Raw genomic sequence first — 27,211 nt, 5'->3', positions numbered from 1 at the left:
TGAATCGCTTTGCTGAAGAGCACAAGGCGGAACAGAGACCAAGGAAGAGCAGGTCTCTCTCTCTCTCTCTCCCCCCCCCCCGGCACTCCGCCCTTTGGGTCTTTAGGTTTAGCTCTGCACAGATAAATAATAAGGGTAAGTGCTGACCCAGGCAAGAGGGGAAATCGCTGCGTCTCTTTCCTCTCTGCTGGTGCCGGATAAAGCGCCCAAGACCTCGTGTTGTTGCCATTGTTTGGCTTTGGGTTGGAGGTACTTACAGTAGTAAAAAAAAAAAAAAGACACCCCCCCGAAAATAAGCCATAGGTTTATTTTCTTGAGTAAAATAAATATAAGATGGTGTCTTAAAATGTGGGAAACACGGTATCTATCACTTTCATTTTCCATTTCTTCCTGTTATTTTATTACTTCTTTTTAATGCTATCAATGTATTTTGGTAAGAATTGCATACAGGTGGAGATGATGGAAAGCTGGTGAAAGACCCCGTATGAGAGGCAGGGAAGGGGAGATTTCCGGGGGGGGGGGAGGCTGGGGGAAGAAAGGGCTGCTCCCAGGTGAGAGCTGGGAGGGCAGCCGCTCCCCTGTATGGGATAAAAGTTAGGATATATCAGTGAGAGACCTTATATTCCTCTAACTTCTTTTCTTCTTTCTCTTTTTTTTACTATTTTCTGTTTGGAAATGTTTTGTTTGTTTCATTGTGTTGTGAAAAGCCTTAATGAATCTTGGGATCTATAAAAAAAGCAAAGACCATGAAAGGGATTAGCCCCACGCTCTGTGGACGAGCCCTTGGGGGTGGGGGGCCTGCAGGACTCCATGGCGGCACAGAGGCAGCAGACAAGTTCTCGAACCACACAACTTTTATTTTAAATAAAACGCAACACAGATGCAGGCTTTGCACACCGGTGTCTGTGATCAAACAGGCAATGCAAAACGAGGAACAGGCCAAGGCAGAGTTTGTGTGGCAATCTTGTCAAAACAGCAAGAACTAAAAACTTTGGTGGGCCACGACTGGGGGGAGCGGGCAAAGGCCCGAGGGCCCTCCCAATGGTGGACGTCCCAAGGGCAAGAGGTGGAACTCAAACCAGGGAGATGTTTATGAGAAACAGATGGTTCTGGGGAGGGGGGGAGCTCCCGTCCACCCTTCTCTTCCCAACTGCAAGGCTGCCATAGTCCCCGGGTCAACCCCCCTGAAGCTCCCGGCAGAGGAAGGCTGCTATCTATGACGTTCTCCTGCCCTCAACCCCCTTGATATGTCAGTCAGAGCAACTGGGAAAGCCACATTCTCAGCAGCCTCATTAAAGTAACCCCAATAAATAAATATTCCAAGTCCAAGCCCTCCTCCCATCCCCCAAATTAGCAAGCCTCCAGTGCTGGGCTTGGCCCCCCCCAGCTCGCACACCCCCAAACTCCCCTGAGCCGGGAGGGGGTGCCAGAGCTTGGCTCCGCACAAACACAACAGGCAAAGTGCAAGTGAAATCCAGTACGGAAAAATATACAAAGAATTTGTCTCTCAATATAATACAAGGGATCGGGAGCGCTCACACCCAAGACAACTGGAGAAAGAATAAAATTATTCAATAAATAAGGAAGGTGGGGTGGGGTGGGGGCGGGGCAGGGCGGGGCCAGAGCCCGAGGCACTGGACCGACCCAGCCTCCTGCCCCACCGCAGGCCTATTTACAGCGCTGGTCTCCTCTCTCTAGTGACGTTTGTTTACCAGGCAGGCGTGGGCTTCCTACGGGATCTGCGGAACGCACAGAAAGCACCGCGGCCTCTCGGGTCGGTAGAAACCTGTTATAATGTATGACTGTGCAGGACGAGGCTGTACAATGCAAAACCGTAAATGTCCATGGCCTGTGAGGAGTGTGGGGCGGTCGGTCGGTCATGGTGGGGCAGCGAGCAAGCGCACAAGGGCGGGTGCCCAGCTAGTATTCATCCTGGTCCTCCGGGTGCTGCTCGTCCAGCTCTTCGTCCTCTGGGGGGGCAAAGCCTTCCTGCAAGGACCGACAGGGAGAAGGAGTGAGACCCATGCCTGCCCCCCCCGCTAGGCTCCCAGGCCAGGGCTGCTCCCAGGGCTGCATCTGCCACCCCCAGCTGGCACTGACCTCCGTGGCATACAGGATGCCGATGATGCCTGAGATGACGGGGCTGTTCTCGCTCTCGTGCTCCTGGCATATCAGCTCAATGTCCCGCAGTTTGCTGAAGTAGAAGTCGCGCTCCTTCTCCAGGCCGTCCACCGTCAGCTTCAGATCCACCAACTGCGCCCACCCCGGGGAGAGAACGGGCAAGGTGAGCCAGGGCGGGGCAAGGGGGCGCCAACCCCAGCAGCCCCTCCTGCCGCAGCTGAGCACCAGGCCAAGGGCAGGGCCTGCGCAGACCTTGCAGGGAGCGGCCAGGGGGGGGTGCCCTTTGCTCTGGGGAAGCACCGAAGGGAAGAGAAAGGGCTGCTCTTTTCCCCCAGACTCACACAGCTGGGGTTCAAAAAGTTCACACTTAATAATAATAATAATAATAATACTAATAATAACAACAACACCCCGCCCATCTGACTGGGTTTCATCAGCCACTCTGGGCGGCTTACACTGTAACTAAAAACATCAAACATCAAACGTTAAAGGTAAAGGGACCCCTGACCATTAGGTCCAGTCGTGACCGACTCTGGGGTTGCGCGCTCATCTCGCATTATTGGCCGAGGGAGCCGGCGTATAGCTTCCAGGTCATGTGGCCAGCATGACAAAGCCGCTTCTGGCAAACCAGAGCAGCACATGGAAACGCCATTTACCTTCCCGCCGGAGCGGTACCTATTTATCTACTTGCATTTTGACGTGCTTTCGAACTGCTAGGTTGGCAGGGACTGAGCAACGGGAGCTCACCCCGTCACAGGGATTCGAACCGCCGACCTTCTGATCAGCAAGCCCTAGGCTCAGTGGTTTAGCCCACAGCGCCACCTGGGTCCCTTTAGGTAAAGGTAAAGGGACCCCTGACCTCCCAATACAAAAGAACCTCCCAATACAAAAGTTGTGTAATTCTTTATCTCCTTGACATCTGAAGGGAGGGCGTTCCACAGGGAGGGTGCCACTGCCGAGAAGGCCCTCTGCCTTTTGACCCACAGGCTCGGCCTCAGCTAAGGGGGTGTCAACCCAGGTTGTGGGCTTCTCAGAAGCAGCGTCTGGTTGGCCAAAGTGAGAAGAGGATGCTGAACTAAATGGGGCCCCTTTGGCCTGACCCAGCAGCCTCTACTTTAGGTTCTTCTCTCCCCCCAATTTGTGTGTGTTTTAAAAAAAAACACTCATTCTCCTTCTGATCACCAAACTCATGGTAGGTAGGTAGGTAAATAAAAATACTGTAAAATAATGATAATGGTGATGTTTTATTATTTATATCCTGCCCATCTGGCTGGGTTGCCCCAGCCCCTCTGGGCAACTTCCAACACATAAAAACATAATAAAATATCAAACCTTGAAAAACTGCCCGATACAGGGCTGCCTTCATGTCTAGTTATTTATCTCGATATGTGATGGGAGGGCATTCCTGCCAAGAAGACCCTCTGCCTGGTTCTTTCAGCCTCCCCTCCCCACCTCTCTTTGGGCCAGTGAACCCTGAGGGATCCTGGCTCACTTGCCAGAGACATCTTTGCTCCCCCAGCATCTATCTGATGCTCCTACGGCCAGAGCCCCCAATTCTCCACTCTCTCCCTGCCTTAAAGCAGCACTCGGGAGGCGGCTTGCTTTGGCTTGCCCCTGGGCCCCAAGAGCCCCTGGGCCAAACGGAGAGGGCGGCTGCTGCTTGGCCCCTTCCGCAGCCGCTGGAAGGAAGAGGCAGGCGCTGCTGAGACCACCTGGGTGAGTCCAGCTCAGGACAACAGCCGTGGGGCTGCTTCAGGGCATCACAGGCCTGACCCACGTGGCTGGACGTTTCCTTGACCTGCTCTAAAGTGGGGTGACTGGGGGATATTCCTTGACCTGGTTGGGATGGACAGTAACAGGGCCTCCCCCTTCCCCCTTCTGCCCCATACCTGCTGGTTAAGCTCCAGGATCTGGGCATCTGCTTCACTGCCCCCGTTCCGGGCCAAGGGAGGGTTTTTCCGTACAATATTGCTGGGGGCAACGTTCAGCCTGGCCGGATTCTGCAAGTTCTTGGGGCCTGTGGGGGAGGTTCGTTGTGGGACTGTGCAAAGAAGAGAGAGAGAGAGAGAAAGAGAAATGGAAGTTACTCCAGAGGCTCCCAGCAACCAGCCCCGTCTGCTTCTGCCAGGGCGTGTGCCTAAGCGAGGCCTGAAAGAGGACTGTGTGCAGCTGGAGCCCCAGAGGTGGATTGGACGGGGGGGAGAGAAGGAAGGAAGGAAGGAAGGAAGGAAGGAAGGAAGGGAGGGAGGGAGGGAGGGAGGGAGGGAGGGAGGGAGGGAGGGAGGGAGGGAGGGATTGCCACTTAGGGTGCAGAGTGTGGGTGGAGGGACTGGCTGAAAGCCAGATTCCATGGGTGCTCTGCCCCACTGCAGAAAGAGACAACTTGGCCTCAGGGGGCCTGGCTCTGGGTCCCCCTTACTCCTGCCTCCCTGGGAGTCAAGGGCGAAGAATTCTCCCCCCCCCCCGCCCCCAGAGCAGAGAGGCTTTTCCTCCCGCCATGCCCACCATCACAGGGCAGCAGCATCAAGCTACGCACATGCAAGGAAGGGAGCCGTGCCCGCATCCAGCCGTCCCAGAGGGTGTTGCTGCCACCGCAGAGCAAAGCAAGCGAGCCTCGCTAGGGAGAGCCATGCAGGGCGGCCCTGGGGACCCCTTCCTCTTTCTGGACTCAATGTGGGAGCTTGCCCTGTTCGGCTGGGGCCTGCAATTCACCCTCTGGGGAACCAGTTGTACCTTTTTGGGGGGGGGGCTTCTGTCCCCTTCAAGCGGAAGCTCCAGCAGGAAGGAAGCTGGTTGCTGCAGCCAAGGTCAGGCCAACCCTCTGCCACCCTCTGGGCTCCATGGCCTGCTCACCCAGTTTCTGTGTATGTGTGTGTTCCATATTGTGACTACGGTATCCCCTCCCTGGCTCAGGGAGGGTGGCTGGGGAGCAGGGGGACCTCTTTTGTTACCCCTCACCAGGGTCCCTTTGTCCGGAAAAGGCCAGGGGGAGACCAGGCCCTGGATAGGGGGGCATCTCCACTAACAGACCGCTTCTCTGCTGCTCCGGAGAAGCAGACACGGAGCAATGGATTCAAACTACAAGAAAGAAGCTTCCACCTAAACATTAGGAAGAACTTCCTGACACAGGTAGGTAGCCGTGTTGGTCTGAGTCGAAGCAAAATAAAAAAATTCCTTCAGTAGCACCTTAAAGACCAACTAAGTTTATATTTTGGTATGAGCTTTCGTGTGCATGCACACTGAAGAAGTGTGCATGCACACGAAAGCTCATACCAAAATATAAACTTAGTTGGTCTTTAAGGTGCTACTGAAGGAATTTTTTTATTTAACTTCCTGACAGTAAGAGCTGTTCGGCAGTGGAATTTGCTACCAAGGAGTGTGGTGGAGTCTCCTTCTTTGGAGGTCTTTAAGCAGAGGCTTGACAGCCATATGTCAAGAATGCTTTGATGGTGTTTCCTGCTTGGCAGGGGGTTGGACTGGGTGGCCCTTGTGGTCTCTTCCAACTCGATGATTCTATGATTCTATGAAAGGTGGAGAGGAAGCGGGCTCTGGGTGCTGCCACCCAGGTTCCAATCCCCCCCTCAAAAGCTGTGGGGTTCCCTGAGCAGCCTTGGGCACACGACCCTCTTCCAGCCTCCCTGGAAGCAGGGAAGGGAAACAAGGGACGGGCAAGGACTGAGGAGCCCCCAGACCCAGCCAGCTCTGAGCCTACGAGGGCAGGGCATCCAGTGCCGGAGCCCAGGGCATCGTGTGGCTTTGCAGCAGCCACCACCCTCAACCTGCCTCCTCTGTAAAATGGGCATGCGTGGCTCACTCCCAAGGGAGAAGAGGAAGGGCAGAAAGAGCAGCCTGGGCACCACAACCCTCACTCCCCAAGGCAAAGGCGGCTCTGAACTTCTTCCAAGAGCAGCAGCCAGATTCCACAGGCAGGCCTGAGCCTGTGTCAGGCAGGTTCCAGCATGCAATGCAGCCAGGCCCCATTCGCTTAAGCATAGCGGCAAGCTGAGAGGGGTCGTTTCTTCGGGAGGAGGCAGGCTGAGCCCTGCTGGCACGACCAACCAACAGGGCAACATGGCCCCCGGGGGCTAATGCAGTGTTAGGCTGCGCTAACAGAAGAGGAGAGCCCAGGAAGAAGCAATGCCACTTTTTTGTGGTGCTGTGTCCAGTTCCGGAGGCCAACTTTTAAGAACGGCGTTGGCAAATTGCAGCATGTCTGTGGAAGGGTGGCCAAGAGGGCTGAGAGGTCTGGAGACCCAGTCTTATGAGAAATGGTTGCAACTCACTCTCTTTATAAGTCAGTGCACACTGGTTATCTTCATATCGTGGACTTTTACGAGCAGAAAACCCCTTTGCCAGAACAGTGCCTGGTGGCTACATTTCACAGGCCTGGAGTGGTGACAAGTTTCTCAATCACCCTCTTTTCTAAGGTGAGGGAGGGGCCACCTGGAATCTGAGTTGGTTGGATCTGGAATGCTCCCCCTCCTTTCAGACCCGCCTCTGGTTCAATCCTGGCCAGGGCTGGGGATGGGCTCCCTGCCTGGAATTCCTCCCAGCACAGACCAGTGGGTCTAACTCGGGAGAAGGTGGCTTCCTGGGTGCCTAGGCTGCACAACAGGATCCTGCCTCCCACGCCAAGGGAGGGGGGGCTCTCCTCCCGCCCTCCCGCCAGTGCCCCAGGAGTTGCCAAGCTGGATGCCAGGGTGCCAAGGTCATGCTGGAGGCCGGATCCTGGGGTGCCCGCTGGCTCTAGCGACATTACCTGCAGTGCCAATGGGTTTCTTGAGTTTGTTGAAGATCTGATCACCTGGGTTTGGAGAAGGCGCCACCTCCTGGCCTTGCCTCGCCAGGAGCGGGTTGTACTCCTTCCCATCGTAGTTGGCGTCAAAGAACTTCTTAAACCACTGAATGAACTCAAAGTTGTCCTGGAACTTCCCCTTCACCAACCTCTCCACTGAGATGATCTGCAACAAGTCCAGAAGAGAGGGAAGGAGATCATTAAGAGGTACCTGGTCACTCTTAACGACAACCAACATCGTTGGTCAAACCCAGGGTCTTTATTTATACGGAAGAAATGCATGGCAAGTGTGCCCAGCCTCGAAAGGCAGCCAGGGCTGCCGGCTGGAGCCAAAGGCTTCCCAAAGGTCTCTGCCTCTTTGTGCTGACTCCAGCCCGGACAAGCTCCCTCCCACGCCGCCTGCCTTCCAGGGACCCACCTTGTCCACGCCCATTTTCTTGAAGGCAGCCTGCAGCACCTTGAAGTTGTGGATAAACTCGTGCTCCAGCTTGGCCTGAAACTTGACCTTCCTTAGGTGGATGGAGCCCGGGAACAGCATGTCCATGAACTGGCAATAGGCCGCCCCTGCCAAGGGAAAGGGCACAGAAATGGGCTTCCACGCAGTCTCACACCTCCAGCTCCCTTCTTCCCCCTACGCCCCAGCCAACGGACGGTTCAAGGCTACTCCCACTGCCCCCCCCACCGCCCAGTACCTGAGCACAGCTGCTCGATCTTGGTGTAGTTGAGCTGCAGGGAGTCATTGACCCACGCCAGCATGTCATGGCGACTCAGGTTCTCGCTCGTCACAGAAGTGGAATATACATTGACGGCCATGCCCCAACTGCAGGGAGAAGGGAGGGAGGGAGCTTACGGGAGGAAAGCGGTTCCAAGCCCTGCCCCAAAGGCGAGGCCTCGGCTGCCCAGGACTGAGCCCAAGACCATGAAGCTCTACAGCAAGGGCAGCAAACCCGGTTGGCCTGGCATCTCCGCCCCCTGCAGAAACCAAAGGGGAAAGGTGGCCAGGCCCCACCTCCACCCGTCACCTGATGTCATAATGATGTCAGGTGATTGCAGAGATGGGCGGGCGGTGGATTCACCCATGAGAGGGAGGAGAGGGACCAAGCGGGACTGAACTCTCTCCCTGGCCCACACCTGATGCCACAAGCAATGTCAGGTGTGGTTTGGGGAAAGTGCCACTGAAGGGGAAGGCTTGGTGGGCCAGATCTGGCCCAGAGGCAGGAGGTCCCCCCTCCCCGCTTTGCAGAACAAATCACATTGGGGGTTTCAGACAAGCTTGACTAAAGCCCATGCCAAGGTGAAACGGACAAGGCTCCCTTCCGTCCCACTCAAACAGCCCCATCCTTGCACCAGAGAAAATGGGGTGGAGCAGCAGAAAAAGAAACTAATTCAGGAGCATCACCATAGCAGCTGCACCCCACAGCTCCCAGACAGGTAGGGTGGAGGGGCATTGCCAGAGACTCCCTGGGCCTCCACCTGCACGCAGCCCCTCCCCCTCTCCTCCAGGTGGCTGAGTCTGCACTTCACCCAGGCAAAGGCCAAAGGCTTCCCCTGATCAGGACACCCACCCACCCCGGGCTGAGTCAGACTTCAGCTTTCCCCAGCGGCATCTGTTCAAAGGGGCAGGGAGAAGAGGCCCAAAACTTTGCAGCACTTGAGCACAAAGGCACAAGAGGAGGATGGAAGCCTGCAAAGGCAGCAGGCGTTGCCCCAGAGCAAGGCCAGACGCACCCCTGGCCCTTCCAGGGGGAGAGAGAGTCCTCTCTGCCTTTTGCAAAGGAGGCTGCTTCTGCAGGGCAGCCCATGGGAGACGCACTTGCAGGCCCCTGCCAGGCCCCGTTCTGCTCCTCTGCCTGCAGGCACCCACTGCACCACCAGGGGGCATCACACTGGCTAGTGCATGGGGATAGGGGTGGGCGCAAGTGAGGGGGTCACTGGACAAAGCCCTCCTTTCACCTGGACAGATGTCTGGGCCAGCGCCAGCACCAGCCCCACTGGCCACCTGGTTCAAGGAGGGCTGCCCTAGGAAGGGGGCTGGCAAACTGCCAGGCATGTCATAAAGCCCCACCTCCCTCTGCCTCCTCAGCCAATCAGGAGGCAGGTCTGACACCATCTCTAGGCACACAGGGGAATCACAGGGAGAAAGTACTGTAGGCCTCCCCTCATCCCCTCTGGAACAGCAAGCGGAGAGAGCACAGGCAGAGCAGGCAGGAGAAAGAGATGGAGCCCCACTCCTTCCCCCTCCAAGCCAGGGCTTCTGCCCCCAGGAGGAAGGAAGACTGATGCAAGAGGTGGGGGCACTGGCACTGCTCAGGACCACCTCCCTCTGCCATGGACCTTCTGGCTCAGAGCACTGCTTGGGTCTGACGCCAACCCTCCATGCCCCAAGGAAAGCCGCTCTGCCGCCTGAAGCTGCAAGGAGAGCAAGCAGAAGCAAATAAGCCAAACGACCCGACCCCCCCCCCACTGGCACCCCCAGGGCACCATCCCCAGAGAAGTCCCACTGGGCTGGAGAGAAAGAGGTGGCTCCCTCTGGACAGAGAGGGCAATAAGGGGAGGGAAAGGGCATGGCCAGCATGAACGTGGTGCTTGGCCAGAGGAATTCTGCTGACCTCAGCCTTTGCAAAGCACAGCAGGAAGGGGCTCCCTCACAACCTCCCCCCCCCCAAGTTTCATTTAACAGCTGATAAGCCGCTTAAGGGCTGCTGGCTCCTCCCCTCCTAATCCCGCCCAAGAAAGCAGGCTTGGCATGGCGGAAGAAAGGCTGGCTTGATTCATGGGACTCCACCCCCTTTGCTCCTTTAATTCTGGGTCCTGATCCACAAATTCCACCCCGGAGTCAGAGGCTGTTAATGGAGCTACAGGGCAGGCAGGCAGGTGCCCACTAGCTTGGTAAGCAAGAACACGGGCTTGACCGGTTGAGATGCTGCGCACGCCGCAAAGTCGGGTCACGTTCCAAGATACATGGCAGAGCCAGATTTCCCAGGGAAGCAGCCCTGCTTGGGCTCCCTTGCATCGTCCGACGCCTTCTCCCAAGCTTTTTATGTCTTAAAAGCTGCCCAGGTAAATTGGCTTATCTCTTGACCTCTCTGCAGGGCTGCTAAATCTGGGCACCAGGCCTTTGTGTGTGGCGAGCCTCTGCTCTGACCAAGAGGGCACTACGGAAATCAGAGGGAATGCGGAGAAAAACACCTTCCTTTCGAGTGCAGGTATTTGAAGAAATAAGGGCCCTAGAAGGAACCACCTTGGCTGAGAAGATCCCTCCCTCCCTTGCCTGAAGCTTTGTTCTACATTTTATTCTATTACACAGTGCCAGTCCTAACTGGGGGAGGGAGTAAAAGCAGCGTTCGGAACTCCCATTGTTCTAGGCGTGTTTTGCGACAGGGAATTTCATTAATGCGAGCAGTTTCTGAGCCCTGGGCACAGGACTGCGCCTAAGATTTCAGATCAAAACTGCCACTGCTTCCAGCCACTTTCTGAAGACTGGAAAAGGGACCCTCATAAGAATATTAGGGGGTTGGGCAGGGAAGTATGGCTTGGTTTTTTTGCAGTCTTCAGATGAGGACTAGACCAGGGGTCAGCAAACTTTTTTGGCAGGGGGCCGGTCCACTGTCCCTCAGACCTTGTGGGGGGCCAGACTATATTTTGGGGGGGAAAATGAATTCCTATGCCCCACAAATAACCCAGAGATGCATTTTAAATAAAAGGACACATTCTACTCATCGAAAAACACCAGGCAGGCCCCACAAATAACCCAGAGAGGCATTTTAAATAAAAGGACACATTCTACTCATGTAAAAACTTGCTAATTCCTGGACCGTCCGCGGGTCGGATTTAGAAGGTGATTGGGCTGCATCCGGCCCCCGGGCCTTAGTTTAGGGATTCCTGGACTAGACCATGTGAAAAATGAACATAAGATTTTAGCTGCAGTTCCTTCATTTTCAGCTTTGTGTTCTTGCTATAAAAAAGCACACTTTTGTGGCGCCCATAACCGAGGTTTAAGGTGTCCTTTAGATCCTAGCTTTCTTGTCTCTGTTTCTAAACCTGGATAAAAGTGTTATACAGAACAGACTCCCCAACCTCTTCCCTATTCAAAACCCTCATTCTCTAAGTCCTAGGCAAAAATGGAAAGCAGCTCCCCCCCCCAAAAAAAAACAAAAGCAGGCAGAGTGACCCACGCAAGGCAGGCTGAAGGGGCTGCGTCACCTGCAACTGCCACAACGATGGGCTCTTCCTGTCATCAGGGAAAGGACCTATGAAAACCTCCTGCAGGTTTTGTGACCTACCCACCACAAACCCTTTGCCCACCCAGGAATACCAGTGCCCCCCATCCCAGGACTGTCCGCTCTAGGCTGATTCCAGAGGCCCCAGCATCAGCAGAGCAGGAGACACTTAATCTCATGGTTGCGGGTTTGAGCCCCACCTTGGGCAAAAGACTCAAGCATTGCAGGGGGTTGGACTAGATGGCCCTCATGGTCCCTTCCAACTCAACAGTTCCATGATTCTGTGATTCTATGACTTTGCAACAGAAGCCTCAGGCTCATCTTGCTGCTGGCTCTTGAAAGCCCGCCCCTCTGCACCCACCAAAGTCAGGAACTGGGGGGCAGCTTGGCTCCACAGATCAGATTAAGGGGCTAAATCTGCTTTCACTTTTGCCGACAAGAGATTGAGTGCTTAATGCGCGGCCAACAATGAAAGTCAGGATTAGGAGAGCGGGGGGGGGGGGATCTGTCAGGAACCTCCTGCAGCCACCCCACTGCTTTGTGTTTGGCTGCCCCAAGGAGCACAGTCTCCCCAATGTTTTGGGGTGGAGCGATCCTGGCCTCCTTTCCATAACTGCCTCCCCCTCTTCCCACGGTGCAGTCTCTGCTCCAGCTGAGCCATTTTCTTCGGATCCTGGAACATGCTGCCTCGCGGCCACAGGGTGGGCAGACAAACTAGGCCACCAGCCAATCAGCTCCCTCGGGCATCTGCAAGGGATGCCGGCATACATATGGCGGGACTTTGGGTGCCATTTGCCAGATGGGAGGGCTCCTCACCCACCCGTCGCCCAGAGGGAGGATTAGAAAAGCAGATTGCGATGCAGGGCAAGGCAAGGCAGGGAGAACCTCTGCCCCCCCCCCTGGACCACTTCTGAGTGGGGCCAGGAGAATGGCCCTTGCTTGCCCAAGAAGCTTCTAGCAGGGCCAGCAAGAGGCAGGATCCGCCTCACGCCTCATGACCAAGTGATGTGGGGACACAAGCACTCGTGCTCTGCAGCACACATGCACACACCAGGCCCCTCCCAAAACAGGGAAGCCCATAGGCCCAACGGCCTATGACTCGAATAAGTGAGCCAAGCCGCAGGCTCCCAGCGAAGCATTTAACACAGGGGTCCCCAGACTTACCGGCGTTTGTGCCGGTTCCCACCACGCCGATTGCGCGGTGGGCCGGAGGACGGGGGAGCGCGCGCCCGTGCGCATGCGCACGGGCGCTTACTGGCGCGGCGGCGCACTTCCAGGGTGCAAAAAGCGCCGAAAATCCATTGTGCGCATGCGTATGGGCCTCCCCCGACCCGGAAGTGCACCAGAAATGACCTCTTCCGGGTCGGGAGAGGCCCATACGCATGCGCAGAAAGGATTTTCAGCGCTTTTTTCCCGACCCGGAAGAGCGCTGCTGCGCTGCGCGCCGTAAGAGCGGGCGGTGGCAGGGGTCGTTGCGGGCCGGATTGGCAGGCCAATTGGGCCGCATCCGGCCCCCGGGCCGTAGTCTGGGGACCCATGATTTAACACATCAGCCTGGATCACTAAGCTGTTTGGCCTGGTGGCAGGAATTCCCTTGCCTGAGGGCGGGAATTAGGATGCAGTAGACAATCCTCCAGTGGGGAAGCCCGCCAAAGGAAATCTCCCAAGGCACCTCATGACCCTCTTTGGTCCCTGGCCCCCCTGAAAGATGTGAAGGGCTGGGTGAGAAGAAGCAGACCCCCCCAAAAAAACAAGAGATCTGGAGCATTTGCAAGAGCAGGACTGTGTCTGGGGGAAACTGGACACACAAAGCCCCAATCAGATGACACCAGGGCGGGCCAAAGACTGATCCAGAGCTGGGAAGACCCTTGTCTGGATCTCTGTGATAAAGAGCATCTCCCTCTCTCACACCCACCAGTGAAAAACCACAGGAGGAAAGGGGAACAGAGCTGGATAAGCTCAGCTGGTTAGAACATGGTGCTGATAAGGCCAAGGCAGCAAGCTGGGACTGGGGTCCCGAGGAGAGGGTGTTGGGGAAGGTGCTCTCTGGGTTCAAGGGCCGAGCACTTGCTCTGCACACAAAAGAGTCTAGGATGGCTCCTCAACAGCAGCTCCAGGTCCACAGAGTCCAGTGCTTTGTCCCCAACAGCAGCCAGGGTAATGGAGCCAAAAGGCAGAATCTAGCCATTTTCCAACAAAGTCCCGGGCAGCCACAACCTGAAGCTCACAACCCAAGAGGGGGCCCTCCCCACCAAGCTCCTTCCTGGTGCCTCTGGCCCAAGCAGCCTCTGCACTATGGCACCAGTGTGACCTTTCCTGGGAAAATGCAGATCAGAGACAGACCAAGAAGTAGGAGCCACAGGGGGAGGGAGGAAGAGGATTGCCACATGAATAGTTGGGCCTGGCGCATCTGCCACAACATCCACCCAGACCGGGTCTTTCTTCACAGCTGCTGGTGGGTCTGAAGTCTGGATGCAGGCACCCCCACCCACAGGGTGGATTTGATTTAAATCAAACTGATTTAAATCACGATTTAAATCACGATTTAAATCACTAGTCAGTAAGGCTTGATTTAAATCATAGTTGATTTAAATCATAAAGACTAATTCTTGCTGGTATAACTTTATTATGCAAGTAGATGAAGATTTTTAGAATAACAACTTTTCATATTAGTTTTTTTATCCCCAGTTTAATAGGTTAATCATTCATATTTGGACAACTTTACTGTTGTACTTAGGAAGGAGAAAAATAATCATTACCTTAATAATAACAATTTAAATAGATTTATTCAACTGAAACAATAACATTTCAGCAAATGTTATTTGCTTAAACAAACATCCATGTTTGTTAACTAATTTGGCTAAACAAAAACAAAATATATATATTTTAAGAAACTTAGACTATCAGCCCAGCCTACACATGAAAAACTTAAATACTGTCCAAACAATCAGAAAAATATTGTTTCTATTCTATTCACTGAACTTCTTGAAACTTAGCACTGAAGGGGTTGCTTCTGTATTCATAGGTTTGTAGAACAATAGGATTAAGGTCTTTTTCTCAACTCTGTTCATGTTATAACATTTTTGCTGTGAAGAAGAGGCATGTGATCTCTGTTGAGTCAAATTCAGTTTTGAGAACTGCAAAAGTAAACCAAGCACCTGTGATAATATCTTGTAGGCAGAGAAACTGCCCAATAATCTTACAAAAACCTCTGGAAGAGGTGAATGGATTAATGGAATTTATTTACCCCATAAATTAAACATATACAACCTTATACTACATAATTAAAAAAACTAATCTTTATTTCATGATGGAATAACCTTTGGATGGTAATATTCTTTCCTCAAAAAGCATTTTATTTAAAAAAATCCAATTTAAATCAAAAAAATCGATTTAAATCAAAAAAATCCGATTTAAATCAAAAAAATCCGATTTTTTTGATTTTTTAAAAAAAATCATTGATTTTTATCCACCCTGCCCACCCACGAGGGAAAGGGACTGCAAGTTCCAGCCACGCTTGTGGGGCAGGGAGACGGGAATAATACCGAGCCTTGCACAAGCTTCTAGTTTCCCTGCAATCCAGAAAGTCTCGTGTTTTGCCCACGGATTGCACCATGGATTGCTGGCCTAATGGATCATTAACTTGCTCGCTCATAGTCCCTGTCTCCTGCTGCGTCGGACTGGAGAGAGAGCAACCAAGTTGCACACAGGGAAAAGGGCTTGTTATTCATCTCCTTGTGGAACGCCACCACTTCAGAAGATGCTCAGATCAAGGAGGCATCAGGTGTACGACACAGGAATGAGTGATTTAAGTAGGGCACCAGTCAGGGGGGGGGGCAGCAGCGGAGGAGATTCCAGGGCAAGGGAAGAAAGCGGGGGGGGGGGGGCGCTGCTCAACCAGGCAAGCATGGCTGCAGCAGCAGCAGCACAAATTGCTCCCCAAGGGCCATGTCCCAGCCTGCAACCTGCTTATTCCCAGAGAACTCAAAGTATGCAACAAGCAGTTCACTATTTTAGTCCCACAGCCTGGTCAACAGTTGCTGCTCGGGTCAGCTGTGGCAATGGTTTATTGCATACATACAACATCACTGGAGGAGACTCTTGAGAGTCCCATGGACTGCAAGATCAAACCTATCCATTCTGAAGGAAATCAGCCCTGAGTGCTCACTGGAAGGACAGATCGTGAAGCTGAGGCTCCAATACTTTGGCCACCTCATGAGAAGAGAAGACTCCTTGGAAAAGACCCTGATGTTGGGAAAGATGGAGGGCACTAGGAGAAGGGGACGACAGAGGACGAGATGGTTGGACAGTGTTCTCGAAGCTACGAACATGAGTTTGACCAAACTGCGGGAGGCAGTGCAAGACAGGAGTGCCTGGCGTGCTATGGTCCATGGGGTCACGAAGAGTCGGACACGACTAAACGACTAAACAACAACAACATCACCAACAGCTATGGAATCAGAAAGATGCAAGCTGACTCTAGACTTAGGCAGAACCAACCAAATGCACGCACACACCAATGTGGGACACAACCCACCAGATAGCTCTCCTGTGAATGATGTCTTGATCATTAACTATATCAAAAACAGCACCATACTCCTCTTCCTCAGCCCAATGTACTCTTCCTGCTGGGCTTGCAAAGGAGAACTTCTCAGAGAATTTGCTCAGTCAATCTGGCCTGCGCCTCTCGCTCTGCAGCCCCTTGGCAGCACCCAAAATCCACCACCTAACTGTGCCTCATCACCTTAGAAATACAGTATACCGAAGGGCATTCTGAATCCACCAAACAGCAATGCTTTCTTGAACCTATCAGCAGTTCTAAGAGGTTGTGTTGCTTTTTAATGCCCCTGAACTGGCTCCCTCCTGGCTACTAGTGCACAGAGGCCCAACTGTGTGCTCGGTTTCGCCTGGGGCCAATATAATAATAATAATAATAATAATAATAATAATAATAATAATATCCTGCCCATCTGGCTGGGTTTCCACTGGTGCAAAAGTTATATTCTGTTTCAAATCAATGTGTTTCTACAGTTGCAACAACAGAAATACACTTTCATTTAGAGATTACCTCAATTACAAAGGGATTTTTTTTGATTTAAATCCATGATTTAGTGCTGTCCTTTTTTCACCTGGTGATTTAAACTATAGAAATTAGCCCGCCCAGCCGTGCCGCTGAGGGATGCTTCACCCAGGGTGGGGGGCGTGTAAAGAACTGCAGGCAGGGGCTGGTGCTTGTTTGTACTGAGCAGCTGCAGCCTGGATCCCATCCTTGCATTTGCTAGGGTTGGAACTCTGCCTGCAATATTCACAGCTGGTGGCTGGTGTTATGCCCGGTCTCTCTGCCACTAGCCCATGAGAGGCAAATGTCCGCACAGTTGCAATACCCATTTTTACTCAGTGAGATCAGAAAAGAAGATTTCCAAGTGAAATGGAGCAGAAGCAGGAAGCCTTTCTTTGAGGAAAAGCAGACGCTCCTGGATGACTGTCAAGTGAATGTTACCAGGGTCGCTTGCACTGATCCTGCCCAGGACAGAGAGGAAGGACTGTGCTGTCCCAAAACCACAGCTAGGGGCTTCTTCACTGCAAAATAGAAAAATTCCTTCAGTAGCACCTTAAAGACCAACTAAGTTTTTATTTTGGTATGAGCTTTCGTGTGCATGCACACTTCCTCAGATACACTGGTGTATTGCTACTGAAGGAATTTTTTTATTAATATTAATATTTATTTTATTAATATTTATAAATACGGTGAGCGTAAAGATACTTAAAACTTTAAGATAAGCTGCCACAGAGAACTGGCCCTGGGTCGCTCGGGGAACCGGGTTTAGAGACTTTCAAACGAACTAGTTTGGCTTCAGATACACACGAAATGCACAAGAAAGCTCATACCAAAATATAAACTTAGTTGGTCTTTAAGGTGCTACTGAAGGAATTTTTCTATTTTGCTTCGACTCAGACCAACACGGCTACCTACCTGTAACTAGAACTATGGAACAGTGTTTCTCAACCAGTGTGCCTCCAGATGTTTTGGGACTACAACTCCCATCATTCCTGACCACTGGTCTTGCTAGCTAGAGCTAGCTAGACCATTGGTCTTGCCCTAGAGGAGCAGCCTCCGGGGTCCCTGCTTGCCTTTGCTCCTGTGGCTGTGCCTGCTTACATGGAAGCACTTACCTGGTGGGAACCAAATGGGTCCCACCTGCAAGGCCCAGCAGGCGATGACACCCCTGCCTGGCCTGCCAGGGAGAGAGGCATTCCAGGCACCTTCCTTGCTGTTGCCCCAGGTTCCTCCTCCTCCTCCTCCCTCTCGCTTCTCCTGAACTCACAAAGGCACCTCCAGAAGCAGGTCTAAATAAGGCACCTAAATCCCAGCAAAGTTTAGACAGCCACCAAATCTCATTTTAAGATGGGATTAGAGCCCCAAAAGGTCCTGGCGAGGGGAACGCAGGTCAGGTGAGTGGCAGCCCTGCTAGGACACAGCCATCGCCCACAGCCCTCGCCAGCCCCCTCCCTCAACCTGCAAGCCGAACTCTGGCTTCACAGGCAGCCTAGGAGGGCACAGAAGCCAGATGAAGGCAAGCTGTGCCAGGGCACATAGAGGCAACTGGGACAGAGCAGGGATGGAGAAAGGACTGGCGCCATGGGCAAGTGCTGGAAACTTTTTGCCATGAGGAAAGACAGGCAGCTCGGCTTGTCAAGCATGTTGAGGCCCAAGATGCTCCTAGACTCCTTGGGTTCCTTTCGCTTCAAGAGCCCAGCACGGCTGCTTTCGCGCCGGAAGATTTTGCTTAGCCATGCTCCCGGCTTAGGGAGCGCTGGCTCTGGGAGACGGCCTAATCTCCCTGTTGAATCCCATCCCAACCTGCGCAGCAGCATTGCACCCGCCTGCTGCCAACTCAGCAGAGTGGGAGCTCGCAAAGGCACAGCGGCTCCCTCTGGGTGCCCCCCCCCCTCAGCCGAGGCCTCCCAGCTAGAAAGTTCCAGGCTCACACGCCCCACCCTCCGGAATTCTTTCTGGCCAGTCATCCCATTGTGTGCCTAGTCCTGCTTATTTGAGCCCCAAGGCAGAAGCATTCAGAGGGGGGCTTTAGGGAGCCATCTGCATGCAAAGAGCAAATGTGTTCTAACAGGAGAAACCAAGCAGAAGTAGGCAGCGTGCCAAGCGCCAAGCGTCCGGGACAGACCCGGCTCCAGGACTGGGCAGGAACAGAAGTAAGGGGAAATGGGGCACAATGGCTCTGGGTCTCAGAGAGGGGCCTCGCTGCCACCGCCACAAGTTTTTCTCAGCAGCCTCCTGGCTTGGGTGGTCCAAAGAGACGGCCTTCCAGTTCCAGCCTCTTTCCGACTGCCTTCAATGGACCAGCAGAAGAGGCTGTCATTGGGCCCAGGGAGGCAACCTCTGCGGATCCCCCAAACCCTGTGCAGAACAGCCAGGATCAAATAAGAAGCCCTGCTCTGAAGCAGCCAACTAGCCGCTTGCTCAGTGCTATGGTAATATCACCTCTGTGCATAAGGAGGCAGGCAGAGCCCCAACCCTATTGGAAACTGCTATTAGTTTAAGAGAGGAACCAGGCAACGGAACTTGCCCTTCTCTTCTTCAAATCGATTTAAATCACAATTTAAATCACTAGGCAGTAAGACTTGATTTAAATCATTTTTTTAACAGAAAGACTTAACTCTTGCCGGTATAATCTTAATATTTACAACCAGGTGAAATTTTCAATTTTGGAATAATAAATTTTCAGAGTAGTTTTTACAATTCTATCTGAAATTACTGATTTGGTTATATATTAGAAATACATAGACTGATAATTATGAAATTATTGTGAGGTTTAATAAGTTAACTGTTTATATTTGGACAACTTTTCTGCTGTACTTTATTGGAAGGAGAAAAACAATCATTTCCTTACTAACCATTTATTTACTAAAATAATAACATTATAGCATATGTATCTATGTTTGTTAACTGATGCGGTTAAACAATAAAAAAAACTTAGACTGAGTTTTAGCACACATGAAAAACTTAAAACAAATCCTTATTTCCTGATGAATAGTCTTTGGACTATAGTGTAACTTAAACAGAAAACTATCTTTAGAAAGATTTTATTTTAAAAATCCAATTTCAATTTAAAAAATCTGATTCTATTTTTTTATTTAAAAAAATCATTGATTTTTATCCACCCTGCACATTGTTGCACTCATACAAGGCAATGCACCTTGTCCTGACCTCCTCAAAGGTCCCTGGAGGTGTTGGGCTTCGCTTGGACACAGCTCTCCCACTAGCTGGAATCTGAAACCCCTGAGCCTCCTCCCAGAGACCCACAAACTGCTCATGCGAGGGGCTCCGAGAACACCGCAAGCTGCCCTTTGACCAGGTCAAACCATTGATCATCTTGTTAATTTGTTATGTTTTTTAAATGTTATATAAAATCTAATAAAAAATACTTTAAAAAAAAACCATTGGTCATCTAGAACAAGACTGCTCATCCTGACCAGCAGCGTCTCTCCAAGGAACATTCCCAATCCTGCCTGGAGATACCAAGGGTTGAACTGGGCATTTCTGCATGCAAAGCAGATGCTCTCCCACTGTTCAACAAGCTGGCCTTTGTTGGGGAGGTCGCAAGCTCCTTTGCTCATCCACAGAGGGAAGAAGTCTTGTGCATCAAGCCAGAGAATTCCTATCCCCCCCCATCCTGAAGATTCACTGTGGATTAAATGCAAATACACTAACAGAAACGCTGCGTTAAGTAGCCCCCCCCCCTGGATCTCAGTTGGTGAAAGTGGGGCCAGAGAAACAGAATTTAGCCAGCTCCCAGAAGGTGTTCAGGGTCTGGTTTGGGTGGGTCTGCAGGAGCCAGGGATGAGCCAGCTGCAGCGCCAGCCCTTACTCCCTGCACTGCCAAGGGTGATAACAGGAAATTTATTTATTTGGATTACTCGTTCAATCTGCCTTCTACCTTTCTGCCAAATGGTGCTTACAGCAGGAGTGCAATGGGACAGAAAGGGTGTGGTGGTCTTTGGAGGAGGCTGGGATCCCGATTTGCCAGCCAGCGCCAGCTCTTGGAAACCATTCTCCCAAAACCTGAGGAAGGCCGTGCAGATGCCGGCCTTCCCAGAAGCTGTGATGTGCAGAAGACGCAGCCAGAGAAAGTGGGCCTCTCTGAACCCATGGCTCAGCTCTAGCCGTAGACACAGGCATTCACTCCAGACACAGGCAAGGAGGCACTAGACTAGAGCCAACCAAGAGAAATATTTCACATCCCTCGGCAGAGCATCACATTTCTAAGCCCCAGGGATTTCCCCCCAGAGCTTCACTCGGATACTGCAAAGGCAAACTAAGGAACAGAAACCGGATCGCAGGCTGAACCCGACCCAGAACAGCAACCCAGGCAGGGAAGCACAAGCGCAAAACAAGCCCCCCTCCTGAGAGCTCAGATGGGGGGGGGTCCCCTGCATGTATGGAAAACTGGAAGAGTCTTGAACAAAAGTCCCTTCTGTCAACACAGGCTCCAGAATTATGGGGGAAATACTCTCTATTCACTTTCTCCATGCCATGCATAATCTGACAGACCTCTATTACCGGTATGTCCTGCCCCCCCCCCAGTCTACTGCACCCGCCTCCCCCCCTCAACTAAAAATCCCCAAGGACTGCAACCTCTTCTCATAGGGGATTTGATCCAGCCCCCTGAACAGTTTGATAGCCCTTTCCTGCACCTTTACCAGCTCTACAATACCTTTTTCAAAGTGTCGCAGCCAGAACAAGGGACAACATTTCAAGAGTGGTCGCCCTCTTTGATTCATAGACTCAAAAGAGTTGGAAGGAATCCCGGGGATCACCTAGCCCCACCCCCTGCAATGCAGGGATAGGCAGCAACTGCCCCTTGTATAGAGAAAGTTCCACCTCATTCTAGAGGCAACTGGGAGCAGTGTTTGAAACTCCCATTGTCTAGGCGTGTTTTGCAACAGGGAATTTCATGAGCACGAGCTGTTTCTGAGCTCTGGCCGCAGTACTGCACCTAAGATTTCAGATTAAAACTGCAGAGTGGAAGGAAAGAAGGACCTTTTTCTGCCTGCCCACTTCCAGCTCTGAAAACCGGAGAAGAGACCCTCTTAAGAATATTAGGGGAAGGACTAGACCATGTGAAAAATGAACATAAGATTTTAGCTGCAGTTCCTTCATTTTCAGCTTTGCATTCTTGTTATAAAAAAGCAGGCCTAGACATTCGACTGTTGTGCCCATAACCTCGGCTTAGGGGCCCTTTAGCTCCTAGCTTCCCTATCTCAGTTTCTAACACTGACTGGGAACTCCGCAGCCTGGCCTCTCTCCTGGCTCTTGGTGAGAGAAGTCCCCAAACTCTGCAGAAACGCCATCCTGCGCCATCCCCTCCTTGCCAATGGCATCCCATCTGGAGCATTCACATGAATGCCTCTCTCCACCAGCCTTTGTGTCAATACCCTTCAGAGGAAGCCTATGGCCAGGGAGCATTTTGTTATGCCGATGTAGTAAAGCCCAATGTCACGAGATCGTGCCGAGGAAGCCACACGCTCACGGGGTCGCCGCTGCATCTCAGGGATTTCAGAAGGATGTGTGCTGGACTCCACTCAAGGGGTGGGTTGCCCTAACCAAAGACTTCACTAACAGCGGAGCGATCAGGAAGGCAGACAACTACCGGTATGTCTGCTGCTTCACGACTCCAGAGAACTCTTGTTTTGGAGCTGCTGAAAGCCCCCCCCCCCCCGGACTGCTGGGAATTCGTGAAAGTAAAAACACCACTCCCACCCACAAGTCAGAAAGCTTGCAGTGGAGGCGGGGAGGGCAATCCAATCCAGATTCCCTTCCCATACTCTGCCCAAATGCCCCCCCCCCCCGATCCATCAGACAGGGCTGTAGGGAAGGGGCACACAAAGACCAAATAGGGGACTATATAAATAACTATCGCTGGAGTAACCATGGAGAGCAGGAATTCCACCCAAGCCAGGCAGCTGTCTTTGGGGCCTCTGAGCAAGACCGCAGAACTCCAAGGTAAGCAACAACTGTGGGCATTTCTCAGCTGGCATCCATCCTCCCTTCAAGGAGCCCAAGTGCCACCCGTCCTCCCAACACCCACAGACTTTGGCACCTGCATTTCTCTGCCACCCAAAGCCCCATGTGGAAGCACGGCTGGAGATCAGCACCAGAGAGGTGGACTGTATGGCCCAGGGGAACGGAGAGGAAGAGCCTGCTCAAATGCAGTCTGGAGCGATGGTGCCTGCCACAAACACAGGGAAAGCAAACAAGAGGAGGGGCGGGCAGGCCCAGTTGGCAAGCAAGTGGCAAGCCCTTTCCAAATGAAGCAGAATTAAACAAGGCCGCTGCAGCAGGCAGGCGTCTCCACTACAAGGCAAAACAGTCCCTGCTCTTGCCAAAGCGCCATTAGCAGCCCCACTCGCCACCCTTTCACTTTCTATAATCCCGGCAATTAGCAAGGGACCCTACCTGGGCGATAATCCGTGGGAAGACAGCCAGAAATATGTGCAGGCAAGCCCAGCAGACTTCCAGGAGCAGAAGCCAGCTGTGGCAGTTGTGTATAGGAGGGCCCTGAGCAGGAAGGTTCCCTTTACACGAGTGGAGGTGGGGGTCAGCTTTCCCTCAGCACCAGGACAGGCCCACCCCACCCCCTGCAGCTCAGACTCCCTCTCCTCAACCCAGGCCTCATCCTTTTGGCTTTTCTGAGCCTGCAGCTCTTTCTCCAGACCCTTTGCAGCTGCCTGTCCCAAATGAAGTTCCATACACACAGACCCACCACAACCCCACCTGCCAAGGCTCCTGACGCAGCCTGAACTGGGGAAATCCTCAGATCACCATGGCTGGCGTGGCTCCCAGGCAAGAGAAACCAGGAGGTCTTCCCTGCAATATCCAGATATACCATTTAGCAGCACTTTTGGTGATAACTAGTTGGGGCCAGCTTCAAATTTCAAGGGTGGCTGGGCAAGGGGTTGTTGCAGGGCCCTTGCAGCTGTGGCGTGACAAGCCAGCCTGTGCTGACACAGCTCCAGCCAAATTAACAGAGGGCCTGACCCACTTATCCAAGCAACACCTCTGCCCCAGGCCTGGGCACAGTGAGCAGCAGTGACACAGCATGCCAAGGCGGCAGCGGCAGCTCACCCACCACCAGCTCCCCTCTCAGCTCACTCACTTAACCAGAGCCTTCTACCTCCCAGACCGGGGGGGGGGGGTTGTCTCTGCCCACCCCCTTCAGATATGCTGAGTTATTTCAAGTATTTAAAAGCATTTTTGAATGAAGAGAGGGATATGAGGACCAGAGGCAAGGATCTGCAGGAGCAGCTGTCTGGGAAGCTTATGGAATTTCTTTCCTTGGAAATTTCCAAGGCATCCATCAGCAGCTGTTTGTCAGATCTGCAAAAATCCCAGGCTGCCCAGAAATCTGGAGTTTTGCTTCAGAAATCTGTGCAAGGAGGGAGACCACAAATCTCACACTCCCCCCCCCCCTGAAGGAGGCTGGAGTCAAGAGCAGCAGCCAGGCTGCCCCTTTGGGTTCCTGTCTCCTCCCTCCAGCTCCTCCTGCATTCCCTTGGAATCTTATCTCTCGGCCAATCCCCTCCAGAAGCCCCTGCTCTCCCGACTCTCTCCTTTCTCTCAAGATGTTGGCAAGGTCAGTGTGAATGCGGAACATGCTTTTTTTGGCATCTGTAGCAACAGCCCCCCGTCCTGCACACGTCATCTCAATGTCCTCGTTACCTGCTATTAGGCTACACTGGGCTAAGTCAAGAGGAATGGGCAACACACATTATCCACCGGAAGAGCAGCTGGTCATCCCCGCGCATTCCCAGCCACCCAGAATGATGCGCCTGCTGAGTGAAGCCTGCATCAGTAGAGAGGCAGCCAGACTCCTCGAGAGAGAGAAACACCGTCTCAGAGCGCACAAACAGCAGGTATTCTGTCTGACAGGTTCATAAATATGAGCACCATCCTGGCACAAAAGCGATGAAGGTGAGGTTTGGGGCTGGCTGTGCCGAACACTCAGAGCATCTTTCCAGCAAGGGAACGGTTTCCTCCAAGACCTAGGGGAGCAGATGAGGCTCCCTTTCTCTCATGGGAACACAAGAAGAGGCAGCTGGAAGAGGCCAACGGGGCCCATCCTGGCCAGCAGCCTCTTCTCACAGCAGCAGACCACTTTGGAAGCACAATGGAAGCAGTTGCCTGCACCAAGTCAAGGGACAGCCGGAAATCAGGAAAGCTAAGGAAGGCGCCTCCACAAAGAGAGCTCTCACATCACTCCAAACACAGCTTTTCAGCAACTGCCTGTTCACACATTCAGCTGGGGCAGCCCACACTTCTCAGACACAGAGCGCCACAGAAACCATTCCAGTTTGGTCCCCTCCAACACTCCTTCATCCCTAAACCCACGGCAGCTGGGTTTAGACGGGGGGGGGGTTGCTGGACAGTATCTGAAGGGCCCCCAGGGCTGGGGGGTGGGGTGTGCACAGACTCCACCGGCTCCTTGTGGAAGGAAGCACCCGGATCATGGCACAAGAGGAAAAGATGCAGAAAGAAGGGCAAGGACGAGCTGCCAACGCTTGAGAAGAGAACGCCAACAGCACAACTGCTGACTGGCAAGGCAGCCAGACGGGAGGGAAGAGCAGTGGGGTCAGGAGGGGATGGAGCATTTTCTGGCTGGCCCAGCAAAGGGCCACCCCAAAGGGCTTCAGTAGCCGAGCACAGCCATGCCTTGCCCTGCCCTCTGCCGCAGGGGCAGAGCATGCAAAGGAGGCATGCTGGGCCCCAAGGCAGGGCTCATTCATAAGCAGCAGCAGCAGCAGTCTGATCCGAGGAGTCTCACCAGCTGAAAAAAGGACACAGCAACGCTGCCAGGCTGCCCAGTGCCTTGCCGGCCACCGCAAAGGGGCAAGCAGGAGGCAATGCCCACAAGCGGCTCAGAGCTAAAATGGTCCTCCAACCACACCCTCTCCAGCTATGTCAGGGATGTCCCACAGAGTGTGCGGAGGCCTCTCCGCTGGCATCCCATTGGTCAACGAATCAGCAGGGATGGGCAAGGATGTTTTGCAGAGAGCAAACCAACCTCGAACCGCCCTGACCATGGGGACCAGGATCTGCCCCCTTACTTCAGCACAGGCTGACGGGATCACCGGGAATATTCTGGTATGCCCCAGTCCCGGGATGAAAAGTGTCCCATAAAAAGCTTGCAGCTCCTTCTTTTGCACTTTGCTAACTCTTTAAGAGCGGTTACAGGTAGGTAGCCGTGTTGGTCTGGATCGAAGTAAAATAAAAAAATTCCTTCAGTAGCACCTTAAAGACCAACTAAGTTTTTATTTTGGTATGAGCTTTCGTGTGCATGCACACTTCTTCAGATACAGTGAAATGGAAGTTTCCAGGCACTTATGTAGAGAAGGGGTGGGGAGGGGTGGGGATGGGGAGGGGGGATCACTCAGAAGGGTGGTGGAAATGGGTGATTGACTGACTGATAGCTGTTGATGACCGCAAACGACTGCAAATGGTTTTGCATGAAAAAGCAAGGGTTGAGATGGCTGAAGATCGCTTATCATGTATAATGAGATAAGAACCCGATATCTCTGTTCAAACCAGGTCCCTCCATGGTTTTGAGCTTGGTGATAAGTTGCAATTCAGCAACTTCTCTTTCCAGTCTATTTCTGAAATTCTTTTGTAGTAAGACAGCTACTTTGAGATCTTGTATAGAATGTCCTGGGAGATTGAAGTGTTCTCCTACTGGTTTTTCTGTCTTCTGGTTCCTGATGTCAGATTTATGTCCATTTATCCTTTGGCGTAGGGTTTGGCCTGTTTGTCCAATATAGAGAGCTGAAGGGCACTGTTGGCATTTGATGGCATACACAATGTTAGAGGATGAGCAATTAAATAGTCCTGAGATGGTATGTTGGATGTTGTTGGGGCCAGTAATGGTGTTGTCTGGTGAGCGTTTCGACAAGTGCCCACCATCATTTTCTGCCCTAAGAGAGAGCAGGATGGGGGCAGGGGGTGCGTGTGGAGCTGGCTTGTGTTAAGAGTGGAATCCGTGGAGGCCGAGAGCTGGAGTGGGAATCCGGACGGGAGAGAGCGGAACCTGCTTTATGGATCGAATCCTGCTCGCTGGTTTCCCCACCAGCAACTCTTGGGCCACCGCCAGCCCTCGATGCTGGGCTGGAGGCGTCTAGGCCGGGTCCAGCCGGGCCCTCCTTGTGCTCTGCGTGGCCAGAGCGGCCTCTGGACCTTCTCCCCGCAGGAACACCGTCACGCGTGGAGGGGAGGGGAGGGGGCTTCCACCCGGGCGGTGGGGCTGTCTGGAGCCCAGCAGCTCCATCGGGGCGCAGCAAGGACCCCTCCTTCATCCCTGCGGGGAGACTCTGGCGGAGGAGGGAAAGGGGGGCTCCTTCTCCCTCCCTCCCCCCCCGTCCAGGCAGGAGCCATTTTGCGGCAGCGGCGGCACGCGCGCTCACACGTGTCCCCAGACCCGGAGGGAAGGACACCGGCGCCACCGGCGCAGCGCCCCCCCCCCCGTGCAAGCCCCTCCCCTCTCAGGAGGCCCACGAGGGGGAGGGGCGAGGATACGGGGGGTCCCCATTCCTGACCCCCCGATGGGACCCCCTCCTGCTCCCGGGATGGGGCGCCGAGGGCAGCAAAGACCCCCCGCCCTCCACGAGGCAGGGACAGAGCGGGGTCCCTACGCGGCGGGGGGTCACCCCAGACGCCCCCTCCCCCCCGTCGGACTGCCGAGTCACGGTGGCCCGCGGCGCGAAGGCAGGGGCACCTGGCGGGCCAGGCCCCTCCCGGACCCCCCTCCGGAAGAACAGTCCCCCCCCCGAGCCACGCCGCCCCCCGCTCTCCCCCCCGGGGCCGACGGGGTGGGGGGTCCCCGGCGCCTCGCTGCCGTCATCCTTCCCGCCCCCCCCTCCGCGCCCCTCGCCCCCGACTCACGGCGGTGCCGGCGCGGCAACGGCGGCTGGCTGGCTCCGTCCTCCGCCTCCGCCGCCTCCTCCTCCTCACGGACCGGGCCGGCTCTGCTGGGGGGCCGGGAGGAGTGTCCCGCGCATGCGCCGCCCC

At 53.5% G+C, this 27,211-nt stretch overlaps 1 protein-coding gene across 2 annotated transcripts; it reads right to left on the bottom strand.

Moving 5' to 3' along the window:
- Window positions 1-836: 836 nt before the first annotated feature.
- Window positions 837-27,211, bottom strand: MAPRE3 (microtubule associated protein RP/EB family member 3). Of its 2 annotated transcripts, none has more exons than XM_035110755.2 (7): window positions 27,086-27,211; window positions 7,609-7,736; window positions 7,335-7,480; window positions 6,881-7,082; window positions 4,011-4,162; window positions 2,101-2,253; window positions 837-1,989 (listed from the first exon to the last, which is right to left on the bottom strand). In XM_035110755.2, exons 2-7 carry the CDS (start codon window positions 7,727-7,729, stop codon window positions 1,921-1,923), a joined length of 843 nt encoding a protein of 280 aa, XP_034966646.1. In that variant the 5' UTR covers window positions 7,730-7,736; window positions 27,086-27,211; the 3' UTR covers window positions 837-1,920. The 2 variants fall into 2 exon arrangements, with proteins under 2 accessions (XP_034966646.1, XP_034966647.1); XM_035110756.2 differs by having other exon boundaries at window positions 6,926-7,082.

The sequence above is a fragment of the Zootoca vivipara genome, chromosome 3, assembly GCF_963506605.1.
Source record: "Zootoca vivipara chromosome 3, rZooViv1.1, whole genome shotgun sequence".
NCBI classification, from domain to species: domain Eukaryota; kingdom Metazoa; phylum Chordata; class Lepidosauria; order Squamata; family Lacertidae; genus Zootoca; species Zootoca vivipara.
Note: the sequence above shows the minus strand (reverse complement) of the source record. Positions and strands in the feature narration are given on the sequence as shown.